This window comes from Anomaloglossus baeobatrachus, chromosome 1 (assembly GCF_048569485.1).
Source record: "Anomaloglossus baeobatrachus isolate aAnoBae1 chromosome 1, aAnoBae1.hap1, whole genome shotgun sequence".
Taxonomy (NCBI): domain Eukaryota; kingdom Metazoa; phylum Chordata; class Amphibia; order Anura; family Aromobatidae; genus Anomaloglossus; species Anomaloglossus baeobatrachus.
In genome coordinates, this window is record NC_134353.1 from 801,416,481 (window position 1) to 801,429,221 (window position 12,741).

At 49.3% G+C, this 12,741-nt stretch overlaps 1 protein-coding gene across 2 annotated transcripts in view; it reads right to left on the minus strand.

Moving 5' to 3' along the window:
* SLC25A46 (solute carrier family 25 member 46) overlaps positions 1-12,741 on the minus strand; it is a 52,834-nt gene that overhangs the window by 14,554 nt on the left and 25,539 nt on the right. For both annotated transcript variants that reach the window (XM_075325019.1, XM_075325020.1), the window contains exon 4: positions 10,508-10,585. In XM_075325019.1, coding sequence (XP_075181134.1) covers positions 10,508-10,585 — 78 coding nt within the window. The remainder of the gene's footprint in view (positions 1-10,507; positions 10,586-12,741) is intronic.

The window sequence follows — 12,741 nt, forward strand, 5'->3', positions numbered from 1 at the left end:
TTATTACATACAAAATCTGTGCAGCTTTGATGACATTGTACATAAGTATACAAAGAGACTGATGGCATTCCTAAACATGCAGTGTGAACAGGTGCATAACTGAACATGACAAGCATTACTGCTGAAGGAAATCTAGGAAAAAAAAGAAGGGAATTTTGTTACTTACCGTAAATTCCTTTTCTTCTAGCTCTTATTGGGAGACCCAGACGATTGGGGTATAGCTACTGCCCTCCGGAGGCCACACAAAGCACTACACTAAAAAGTGCAAGGCCCCTCCCCTTCTGGCTATACCCCCCGTGGTATCACGGGTACTCCAGTTTTAGTGCCAAAGCAAGAAGGAGGAAGCCAATAACTGGTTTAAACAAATTAACTCCGAGAAACATCGGAGAACCGAAAAAACCGTTCAACATGAACAACATGTGTACCCGCAAACCACAAAAAAATCCCGAAGGACAACAGGGCGGGTGCTGGGTCTCCCAATAAGAGCTAGAAGAAAAGGAATTTACGGTAAGTAACAAAATTCCCTTCTTCTTCAGCGCTCTATTGGGAGACCCAGACGATTGGGACGTCCAAAAGCTGTCCCTGGGTGGGTAAAGAAATACCTCATGTTAGAGCTGCAAAAAAACAGCCCTCCCCTACGGGGATGTCACTGCCGCCTGCAGGACTCTTGTACCTAAGCTGGCATCCGCCGAAGCATAGGTATGCACCTGATAATGCTTGGTGAAAGTGTGCAGACTGGACCAGGTTGCTGCCTGGCACACCTGTTGAGCCGAAGCCTGGTGTCGTAATGCCCAGGACGCACCCACGGCTCTGGTTGAGTGGGCTTTTAGCCCTGAAGGAACCGGAAGCCCCGCAGAGCGGTAGGCCTCTAGAATTGGTTCTTTGATCCATCGAGCCAGGGTGGCTTTAGAAGCCTGCAATCCCTTGCGCGGACCAGCGACAAGGACAAAAAGAGCATCGGAACGGCGCATGGGCGCCGTTCGGGAAATGTAGATTCTGAGTGCTCTCACCAGATCTAGCAAACGTAAGTCCTTTTCATACCGGTGAACCGGATGAGGGTAAAAGGAAGGCAAAGAGATATCCTGATTAAGATGAAACGAGGATACGACCTTAGGGAGAAACTCCGGAATGGGGCGCAGCACTACCTTGTCCTGGTGGAACACCAGGAAAGGAGCCTTGGATGACAAAGCTGCCAGCTCAGACACTCGCCGAAGCGATGTGATCGCGACAAGAAACGCCACTTTCTGTGACAGGCGAGAAAAGGAAACGTCCTTTAGAGGCTCGAAGGGCGGCTTTTGCAGAGCAACAAGTACTCTGTTCAGATCCCATGGATCTAACGGCCGCTTGTACGGGGGCACAATATGACAGACCCCCTGTAGGAACGTGCGCACCTTAGGAAGACGTGCTAGACGCTTCTGAAAAAACACCGACAGTGCCGAGACTTGCCCTTTAAGGGAGCTGAGCGACAAGCCCTTTTCCAACCCCGATTGCAGGAAGGAAAGAAAGGTGGGCAATGCAAATGGCCAAGGGGATACTCTCTGTGCAGAGCACCAGGATAAGAAAATCTTCCACGTTCTGTGGTAGATCTTAGCAGACGTTGACTTCCTAGCTTGTCTCATTGTGGCTACGACTCCTTGAGATAATCCTGCAGACGCTAGGATCCAGGACTCAATGGCCACACAGTCAGGTTCAGGGCCGCAGAATTCTGATGGAAAAACGGCCCTTGGGACAGTAAGTCTGGTCGGTCTGGCAGTGACCACGGTCGACCGACCGTGAGATGCCACAGATCCGGATACCACGATCTCCTCGGCCAGTCTGGGGCGACGAGTATGACGCGGCTGCAATCGGATCTGATCTTGCGTAACACTCTGGGCAAGAGTGCCAGAGGTGGAAAGACGTATGGGAGCCGGAACTGCGACCAATCTTGAACCAATGCGTCTGCCGCCAGAGCTCTTTGATCGCGCGACCTCGCCATGAATGCCGGGACCTTGTTGTTGTGCCGGGACGCCATTAGGTCGACGTCCGGCACTCCCCATCGGCGACAGATTTCCTGAAACACGTCCGGGTGAAGGGACCATTCCCCTGCGTCCATGCCCTGGCGACTGAGGAAGTCTGCTTCCCAGTTTTCTACGCCGGGGATGTGAACTGCGGATATGGTGGAGGCCGTGGCTTCCACCCACATCAGAATCCGCCGGACTTCCTGGAAGGCTTGCCGACTGCGTGTCCCCCCTTGGTGGTTGATGTATGCCACCGCTGTGGAGTTGTCCGACTGAATTCGGATCTGCCTTCCTTCCAGCCACTGCTGGAAGGCTAGTAGGGCAAGATACACTGCTCTGATTTCCAGAACATTGATCTGAAGGGTGGACTCCTGCGGAGTCCACGTCCCCTGAGCCCTGTGGTGGAGAAACACTGCTCCCCACCCTGACAGACTCGCATCTGTCGTGACCACTGCCCAGGATGGGGGCAGGAAGGATCGTCCCTGAGACAATGAGGTGGGAAGGAGCCACCATTGTAGAGAGTCCTTGGCCGTCTGGGAAAGAGAGACTTTCCTGTCCAGGGACGTTGACTTCCCGTCCCATTGGCGGAGAATGTCCCATTGAAGTGGACGCAGATGAAACTGCGCAAAGGGAACTGCTTCCATGGCTGCCACCATCTTCCCGAGGAAGTGCATGAGGCGCCGTAAGGGGTGCGACTGGCCCTGAAGGAGGGATTGCACCCCTGTCTGTAGTGACCGCTGCTTGTTCAGCGGAAGCTTCACTCTCGCTGCTCGAGTATGGAACTCCATGCCAAGATACGTTAGTGACTGTGTCGGAGACAGATTCGACTTTGGAAAGTTGATGATCCATCCGAACGTCTGTAGAGTCTCCAGTGTAGCATGTAGACTGAGTTGGCATGCCTCTTGAGAGGGTGCCTTGACAAGTAGATCGTCTAGGTAAGGGATCACCGAGTGTCCCTGAGAGTGCAAGACCGCTACCACTGCCGCCATGACCTTGGTGAAAACCCGTGGGGCTGTCGCCAGACCGAATGGCAGAGCTACGAACTGAAGATGTTCGTTTCCTATCACAAAACGTAGAAAACGTTGATGTTCTGTAGCAATTGGCACGTGGAGATAAGCATCTTTGATGTCTATTGAGGCAAGGAAGTCTCCTTGAGACATTGAGGCCACGACAGAGCGGAGGGTTTCCATCCGGAACCGCCTGGCGTGCACATGTTTGTTGAGCAGCTTTAGATCCAGAACAGGACGGAACGAGCCGTCCTTTTTTGGAACCACAAAGAGATTGGAGTAAAACCCTCGCCCTTGTTCCTGAGGCGGTACAGGAACCACTACTCCTTCCGCTCTTAGGGAGTCCACCGCCTGCAGCAGGGCATCTGCTCGGTCTGGATGTGGGGAGGTTCTGAAGAACCGAGCTGGAGGACGAGAACTGAACTCGATTCTGTACCCGCGAGACAAAATGTTTGTCACCCACCGGTCTTTGACCTGTGACATCCAAATGTCGGAAAAGCGGGAGAGCCTGCCCCCGACCGGAGATGCGGAGGGGGGGAGCTGGAAGTCATGAGGTAGCCGCTTTGGAAGCGGTTCCTCCATTTGCTTTCTTGGGGCGCGCGTGAGCCCGCCAGGAATCTGAGCTTCTTTGCGTCCTCTGAGTCCCTTTGGACGAGGAGAATTGTGTCTTGCCCGAACCTCGAAAGGACTGAAACCTCTGCTGCCATTTTTTCTGCTGAGGTTTGCTTGATCTGGGCTGGGGCAAAGAAGAGTCTTTACCCTTGGACTGTTTAATAATGTCAGCCAATGGCTCGCCAAACAGTCTATCTCTAGATAAAGGCAGGCTGGTTAAACATTTTTTGGAACCAGCATCTGCTTTCCAGTCCTTTAACCACAAGGCTCTGCGCAAAACTACCGAATTGGCGGACGCCATTGAGGTGCGGCTGGTAGATTCTAGGACCGCATTGATAGCGTAAGACGCAAACGCGGACATCTGCGAGGTAAGGGACGCCACTTGCGGCACCGCTGGATGTAAGATAGCATCCACTTTTGCTAACCCTGCTGAAATAGCTTGGAGTGCCCATACGGCTGCGAATGCTGGAGCAAACGACGCGCCGATAGCTTCATAGACAGATTTTAACCAGAGGTCCATCTGTCTGTCATTGGCATCCTTAAGTGAAGCGCCATCCTCCACTGCAACTATGGATCTAGCTGCAAGTTTGGAAATCGGGGGGTCAACTTTTGGACACTGGGTCCAGCGCTTGACCACATCAGGGGGGAAAGGAAAACGTGTATCCTTTGAACGTTTAGAGAAACGCCTTTCTGGATGAGCGTCGTGTTTCTGGATTGATTCTCTGAAGTCAGAGTGATCCAAGAAAGCACTTAATTTACGCTTGGGATAGAGAAAACGAAACTTCTCCTGCTCTGCAGCTGCCTCCTCTGCAGAAGGGGCTGGGGGAGAAATATCCAACAGTCTATTGATGGCTGAGATAAGCTCGTTTACCATGGCGTCCCCATCCGGGGTATCCAGATTGAGAGGGGTTCCAGGATAAGACTCCTGATCACTCTCATCAGACGCATCACAGAGCGACTGATTGCGCTGAGACCCTGAGCAGTGTGATGACGTTGAGGGTCTTTCCCAGCGAGCCCGCTTAGGGTGGCTGGGGCTATCATCTGAGTCATAATACTCAGCCTGTGAAACCGGGGACCCCCTTGCAGTCTGGATTAAATCCAACTGAGGGGGATTAGAGGACAGAGACCTCGCCGTGTCCATAGACTGAGCCCCAGGCATGGATTGCAAAGTTTCAAGGATTTTTGCCATAGTCACAGACATATTATCAGCAAAAACTGCAAAGTCTGTCCCTGACACCGGGGCAGGACTTACAGGCGTCTCAGCCTGGGTCACTATCTCTCCTGACTCCGGCTGGCGAAGCAGCACCGGATCTGAGCATTGCACACAATGGGGGTCCTTGGAGCCTGCTGGTAGAGCAGCCCCACATGCAGCACACGCAGTGTACACAGCCCTAGCCTTGGCAGCCTTGCGTTTTGTGGATGACATGTTGCTGCCTCCTCAGAGCGATCTGGGTATACAGCCAGGAAGCGACCTCACAGTGCAAGCAATATGGAAATATATATATGTCCAGTGACACAGTACACTAATACACACTGAGGCACTAGAGGGGCCAGCTGAAAAGCCGCTTACCGCCCGCTTAAGAGCGGGTGTGTGATCTCCAAAGCCCCCTAGTCCAGGTCTCCCAGAGCCTTGCGTCCTTCCTCCAGCCAGACATGCATGTAATGGCTGCCGGCGTCCTGAGAGAGGAGGGGGGGCGGGCCCTGGGCGTTCCTGACTAAGAGCGGGAAGCCTGCTTCCCTCTGTGCCTAGTGAGAGGGCTGGAGCATGTAAATCAGGCTCCAGCCCTCGTCGCTGCCGTGAAACAGCGTCTCTCCCCTACCCTGATTGACAGGGTGGGGGCGGGAACGAATCGGAGCTGCCGGCGTCCTAGGCCGCAAAAGCCGGGGACTCGATTTATAAACGCCACCGCCGTAAAAGCGCGGTCGGCGTGTCCCCGGCGAACTAAAAGTCACAGCAGCGCCGCCGGTCCAGCGGGGGTCGGCGCTGCGTTCCCACAACACAGAAAAAAAGTCCCCCAGTTAAACTGTAGGAACACTAGCTCTAGCGTTACGGTCCCCGGCGCACTACAACACCCAGCCAGCCCGGAGTGTGTCTGTGCCTGCCGGGGACACAGAGTACCTGTATGATGCAGGGCCTTGTCCCTGATGGTACTCCTGCTCGGCATCCACCAGGTGCTATGGGTCTGTGGATGGAGCCCGGCGTCAGAGCTTTGAGGCCGGCAGGATCCCACTTCCACAGAGCCCTACAAGGGGATGTGGAAGGAAAACAGCATGTGGGGCTCCAGCCCCTGTACCAGCAATAGGTACCTCAACCTTACAACACCATCCACGGGTGAGAAGGGAGCATGCTGGGAACCCTATATGGGCCCTCTTTTCTTCCATCCGAAATAGTCAGCAGCTACTGCTGACTAAAATCTGTGGAGCTATGCATGGAATGTCTGACCTCCTTCGCACAAAGCTTGAAAACTGGAGTACCCGTGATACCACGGGGGGGTATAGCCAGAAGGGGAGGGGCCTTGCACTTTTTAGTGTAGTGCTTTGTGTGGCCTCCGGAGGGCAGTAGCTATACCCCAATCGTCTGGGTCTCCCAATAGAGCGCTGAAGAAAAAATAGATATTTAGCACATTTAGCACACAAAATTGGCCATTTCTATATCTGTTCAGTGGGATTATGGGTTCATGCCTTCTGACTCTGAACCCCTCTCCCATTAGCCTTAGGTAATTTTATTCTCTAGTAGCAGGTTCCTACTCATCCACGCATATGGAAGTTTTTTAGGTTCAATATATCTTTGCAAAAAAAAGGAAGAAAAAAATCGGGCACTGCAGCGCAAAGACTGTGGAGTGGAGCCGTACTTGCAGACCTGGTATGTAGCCATCAATGGATTAAATTAGCAACTGCAGGTGGTGCTCAGCCTGCAGCGCAGTCACTGTTCTGAAGAATCCAAGCAAAGGAAGAAAGGTGGCATCTAACCATGAGGTTTTTCAGCTTTATTCAAAGCATGTGAATTACAGCATGTGGGGGAGAGGGGAGGGCGGGAGCGGCCGACGGCCGTTTCGCGCAGTAACAAGCGCTTTGACTAATCCTAGCCTGCAATGTCAGCTGACTTCCTTTAAGGTGTGTCACAACAGCTGACGTAAAAATAATACTTGGTTACCTTTAGCTCCCGCACTCCCCTCTCCCCCACATGCTGTAATTCACATGCTTTGAATAAAGCTGAAAAACCTCATGGTGAGATGCCGCCTTTCTTCCTTTGCTTGGATTCTTCAATATTTCTTTATTAAACAAGAAAAGAAAAACAAATATTTCCAGACATTCAAAAAGGCAGGGACATGGTGATAAATATAGTTGAGTCAGGTCAGGGATCACCCCTACCTCCTGACTAGGAACGTGCCTATATAACATTCAACAAAAATCAACGAATGCCCTGTATAAACTTCTCCATATCGTTTTGGTTATATAACAAGTGAACGGAAAAGAAGCAAGTGCAAGATAGGAGGAAAGAAAGAGAAGGAAGAAGAAAGATGAGATAAAAGGAAGAGAAAGAGTAAAGGGGGAGGGGGATCAGAATAAGTGTCTCCATATTGGGAACATAGTGGTCTCCTTCTGGGCCCAGGTCAGTACTTCCAGATCCTGCATCAACCACTGTTGAAACCCTGCCGACTCCTTAAATATTTATGGATACCAGATTGCAAACCATTTGGAGTCAGACTTCTCGTCGAATGCCCTGCTCTCCTCCAGGCGCTGGAGGGTGTTAAAGGGAACCTGTCAGCAGAAATTTTGCACTAAACAAAAAAGATTCCCCCTCTGCAGCTCCTGGGCTGCATTCTAGCAATGTTCCTGTTATTATTGTGCCCCCTTTTAGACCAAAAGAAATACTTTATAAAGTGGTACCTTTTTGTATGCAGATACTGTAAATGGTACACGGGGGCGGGCTGCCTGGGTGTCTGTTATTCTGCCTCCTGCCGCTTTAGGCCGTCCCCCATCGCTCATTTCCATAGCTGTGGACGCCGCCCAGTACTCCAGAGGTCCCCGCGCATGCCCAGTGCCTATCTCTCGTGAATGAGGCTTTTGCACAGGCTTTAGATTATGGGCGGCGCTGTGATTTTCCTCAGCAAGTAACCGCCCATAATCGCGTGACCACGCTTTCCCCTCTGCCTCCACCGTTCTGCGCAAGCGCGGGCCCGCTGACCCCACGTTACCTCTTTCCCATCTTGCCATGAGGCAGGAAATAGAAGGGAGGAGCGCGGAGCAGGACATTGTTTGTTTTTACATGTTTTTTTTACTGTGTACGCCGGTAAGCTTCTCTCCGCCTCTCCTCCTGATCGGTGGTGTCCTATTCCGCGCTCCTCCCATCTATTTCCTGCCTCAGGGCAAGATGGGAAAAAGGTAACGTGGGGTCAGCAGGCCCGAACTTGCGCAGAACGGTGGAGGCAGAAGGGAAAGCGCGGTCACGCGATTATGGGTGGTTACTTGCTGAGGAAAATCACAGCGCCGCCCATAATCTAAAGCCTGTGCAACACGTGACACTGGGCACAGTGATCATTCACGAGAGATAGGGACTGGGCATGCGCGGGGACCTCTGGAGCACTGGGCGGCGTACACAGCTATGGAAAGGAGCGATGGGGGACGGCCTAAAGCGGCAGGAGGCAGAATAACGAACGCAAGACTGCCCGCCCCGGTGTACCATTTACAGTATCTGCATACAAAAAGGTACCACTTTATAAAGTATTTCTTTTGGTCTAAAAGGGGGCACAATAATAACAGAAACCTTGCTAGAATGCAGCCCAGGAGCTGCAGATGGGAAATCTTTTATGTTTAGTGCAAAATTTCTGCTGACAGGTTCCCTTTAATCGCTTCTACCCAATCTATCCCTCTGTAGGATGTAGGTAGTTTTCCAGAACCTAGGGATAAGCTGACCCACAGCAGTCACAAAGGACATCAGTAGGTCTTTCTTAACACTAGACAGAGACCCAGAGAATCTGGATAGGAGGGCTGGGTGGGTCTGACCTGGCCAGAGAGCAAATGGTTGTATTACTGGAATATATCATTCCAGAGGTCCAGTGGCTGGGCAGCTACGACCATAAATGCAGCATTGATCCCTGCCCCCGGAACATCTCCAACAGAGACTAGAGATTTCTCGGTAAATCTTGTGTAGCTTTGCCGGAGTTCTACACATGGAGGTTTTTAAACCCAGAAAGAGGTTTCAGTTCAGTGTAGTTCCCCAATAATATGAGATTGCCTTGATGTGGCTACTAGGCAGATATACGTAGAAATGGCCATTTTTGCATGCCATATTTCATTTAGTAGTAATGCATGTCTATATTCTTACATTCATGGTTTGCATGCTTTAGCATTAGAGTGCAATTGCCTTTTTTGTCATTACAGACAAGTAGTCATAAACATTGTTTTCTGGCCTAGGGATAACACTTGGTAAAGCCAAGTACTGTATAAGTGTCTCCAATTAGTCCAAATCAGAAAGTGTAAAGAGCAATGTTACCTATATGGGCTGCATGTGTTCCAGTAACTGATCACAGCCGCCGCAGGCTCTATTAGGCTCTGTGCACACGTTGCATTTTTGATGCTTTTTCATGCATTTTTCCTTGCAGTTTTTAATCAAATACTGCAAGGAAAACCACATGCCAGCAAGGTCTATGACAATCCTGACTTGCTGTGCACATGCTGCTTCTTTTTTTTCCTTGCAGATTTTTTTGCAGAAAAAAGAAGCAGCATGTCAATTCTTTCTGCATTTTTTCCTGCATTTATATAATCCACTGCAATGCTTGATCACTGCAGTGGACTATATCTGTCAGTGCTGCACTGCTCCTACCTGATCACCTTCGCACATGCTCATTAGAAGCTTCTAAATCGATAAGTCTGTAGTTGCTCTATACACTTGTACTGAGGGAGGCTGCGCCTCTCCAGTCAGATTCTGTCCAGGAGTCTGTGTATTGCTACTCACAGCCGTTCTCGGCTCTGACAGCGGAGAATCCTCACAGGACACAGTGAGAGTAATATTAGGAGTTATAAGTCTGCAGTCACAGAGTGTCACACAGATTGACTGCAGACTTATTGATTTAGACCGGACAACTGCTTTAAAGAGCAGGAGACCAACTGAAAAGTAGAAAATTGCACATATAGCGGCTAAAAATATTTGCTATAGTTGCAACAGTGTCTTTGCTCCGTGCCCTTTTTGAGCTTCAACCTGTTAAGTATATGAAGTAATCTAGGCCACATTTAGCAAAAAACAATGAAGCTTCTTGTAAGATGATCTTTGTAGCAACCAATTAGAAATCAGATTTAATTTCTGACTCCACTCTGTAAAAGTAAAAGCGCAGCTATGAATGGTTGTTATGTGGCCACTATAATGCGAGACTGAAGTGTAAATGTTAGAAGAATGGTTCACAATGTAAAGGCAAAACTGCATGGCCCCAAATCATAAAGGGGCTGTGCCGGAACCAGACAGATCTTAATGCATCAGGAGCGTTGGGCCTAAGTGTGCGTCTTGCCACAAATTTCACTACAGTCAGTGACTGGAGTAAGAATTGTGGTAAGGAAAACCACTGCTCATCATGAATTTGCAACGCCCCTGTTCCATCCTCCCGTTGCGTCACTTTTGCGACTTCAAATCTTTTTAATTCAGAATCCTGGTGTAAGAAGCTTAGATGAATCGGGCCCCATGACTGCATTACAGGATTTGTGCTCTGCTCCAGGTTACAAGAAAAATTAGGAATACAGCTCAGCACAGTCTTGGCATATGATAAGTATGACAGAAGTAATGTAAGCTAATCACAAAATTGGTCAATTTCACATGCTACAAAGCAAGTTTCTGGAAGAATATCAAACTGAAGTATGAAAAAATAAGAATATAATTCATAGAAGCTGCACACATACCTGTGTCTTGGTAAAGCTATACATAATATTCACAATGCTAAATGGAGACAAGTGGTAATTCCTTGCATGGTAGTTAACCTGAAAAGAGACAAAACTGTATAGTAAAGTCATCATACATTGTTATAAAATCAAATTATGCAAACATTTTTAAGGAGTATTCCCCATGACATAAACCAATCCTGAGAAAGAAGGCTCTGATCTCGACATTGGGTTATCAAGCCAGTCTCATACCAGAAGTAGAGAAACTGCATCCTTATAGTTTTAGTTTTCTTTTTCACTTAGGCTGGTTTCACACTACGTTTTTTTAACATCCGTCATGAACGTTTTTTTAACGCAAAGACGGATCCAGTGCAAATGCGTTTTACTTTCAATGCATTTGCAATGGACTCGCGTCAACATGTGTTCACCTGCGTTTGCGTGCGGTTTAGTCAGGATCCAGTGATTTGCAGTTTTTTAACTTTTTAACTTTTTTCAAAAACGCTACTTGTAGCGTTTTTGAGCGGCGTCCAAATACTGTTTTTCACTGGATCCTGACTATACTGCACACAAACGCATGTGAACGCTGGCATGCTGATAGACAGGATTCTGCTTGCTCTACTGAGCATGCCCAGAAACAAGCCTGGCGTGATCAGTCTCTCTCTCCCCCTCCCTCTCTCTCGCTCGTAACCAAGGTAAATATTGGGTAACCAAGCAAAGCGCTTCGCTTAGTTACCCGATGTTTACCTTGGTTACCTGTGCAGGGAACAGGCAGCCCGGCTCCTAGCAGCTACGGACGCTCGTAACAAAAGGTAAATATCGGGTATCCAAGAAAAGCACTTCGTTTAGTTACCCGATGTTTACCTTGGTTACCAGCGTCTGCAGCTGTCAGATGCCGGCTCCCAGTCTATCATGTTCAGTTCCCCTCACTCCCGATCACATGACTTAAATGCCCGCCCATAAACTTCAAGTGTCAGGATCCTACAAAATAACACGTGTTTGCATGCGTTTTTCTTTGTAAAAACAGGATCCACTTTTACAGCAAAAAAACGTTCATGACGCATGTTAAAAAAACGTAGTGTGACAGCAGCCTTAAATGGAACCTGTCACCAGGTTTTTTTCCTTATGAGCTGCAGCCACCACCAGTGAGCTCTTATATACAGCATTCCAGACTGCAATATATAAGAGCCCAGGGCGATCTGCAGAACGTAAAAAACACTTTAAAATACTCACCTCGGGGGCGGTCCGGTCCGATGGGAGTCACTGCTTTTCGTGCGGCGCCTCCACCATATTGTGGGATCGTCATCCTTCTGCCCAGTCCCATGTGCATGACACGTCCTGCATCATTCACAGAGAGGCCTTCATTGCGGTTCTGCACATGTGCACTTTCATTTGCCTGCTGAGGACAGAGCAAAGTAGTGTAATGCGCAGGTGCAAGAAAAGGTCAATGAACGTCTGCGCATGCGCACTACAGTACTTTGATCTGCCCTCTGCCAGTCAGATCAAAGTGCGCATGCCAAGGAGCGCAATGGAGGCCTCTCTGAATGACGCAGGACGCATCATGCACACGGGGCTGGGCAGAAGGACAATGATACCATAAGAAGGAGGAAGCGTCGGACCGAAAACAGTAATGTTTTGGTATAGGCGGTTTCCTTGACTGGAGACTGCCCTTCCCATGGTTGTTCTTTCCCGGTGAAAGACCTGGCTAGTTTCTTGCCAGCGTTGAGAAACATGTAATGGTGTCTCTGCGGCATTCTTGTTTTGCATATTTTCACAAGGGGCCTTGTTCTAGTGTCACTGCGTTGAGAAACACGTGATGGTGTCTCCGTGGTGTTGGATGTTGATCTCCCCGAGGTCAACCATCCTTACCTATGAGGACCGAAGACAGTGACACCCATTGGACTGGAACTGTGCTCATTAGCATATGAAAGGATCGTTAGGAATCCTTTTTCTAAAGATCTGTTTATCTATGGTACTAGATGCTGGGACAGGTAGGCAAGGATTAGAAATATGCACCCAGAACGGCTTGTGGTCCTGGGTGTATATTGCACCTGACAGGTTCCCTTTAAAGATTTCAATAGGACCTGTTAACAGGTCAAATATAGCCAGTCTATGCTCTTATTTTCCCCCGCTGCCTGTTCCCCTGAGCAGTCAGTTGTTTTTTTTTAAAAAGCCGTCATACAGTTGCAGAGATATCAGCCTTTTATTTAGTGCTAACTTTTAGCTCTGGTACAGCGGGCATGGAGGGCAGGGCTTAG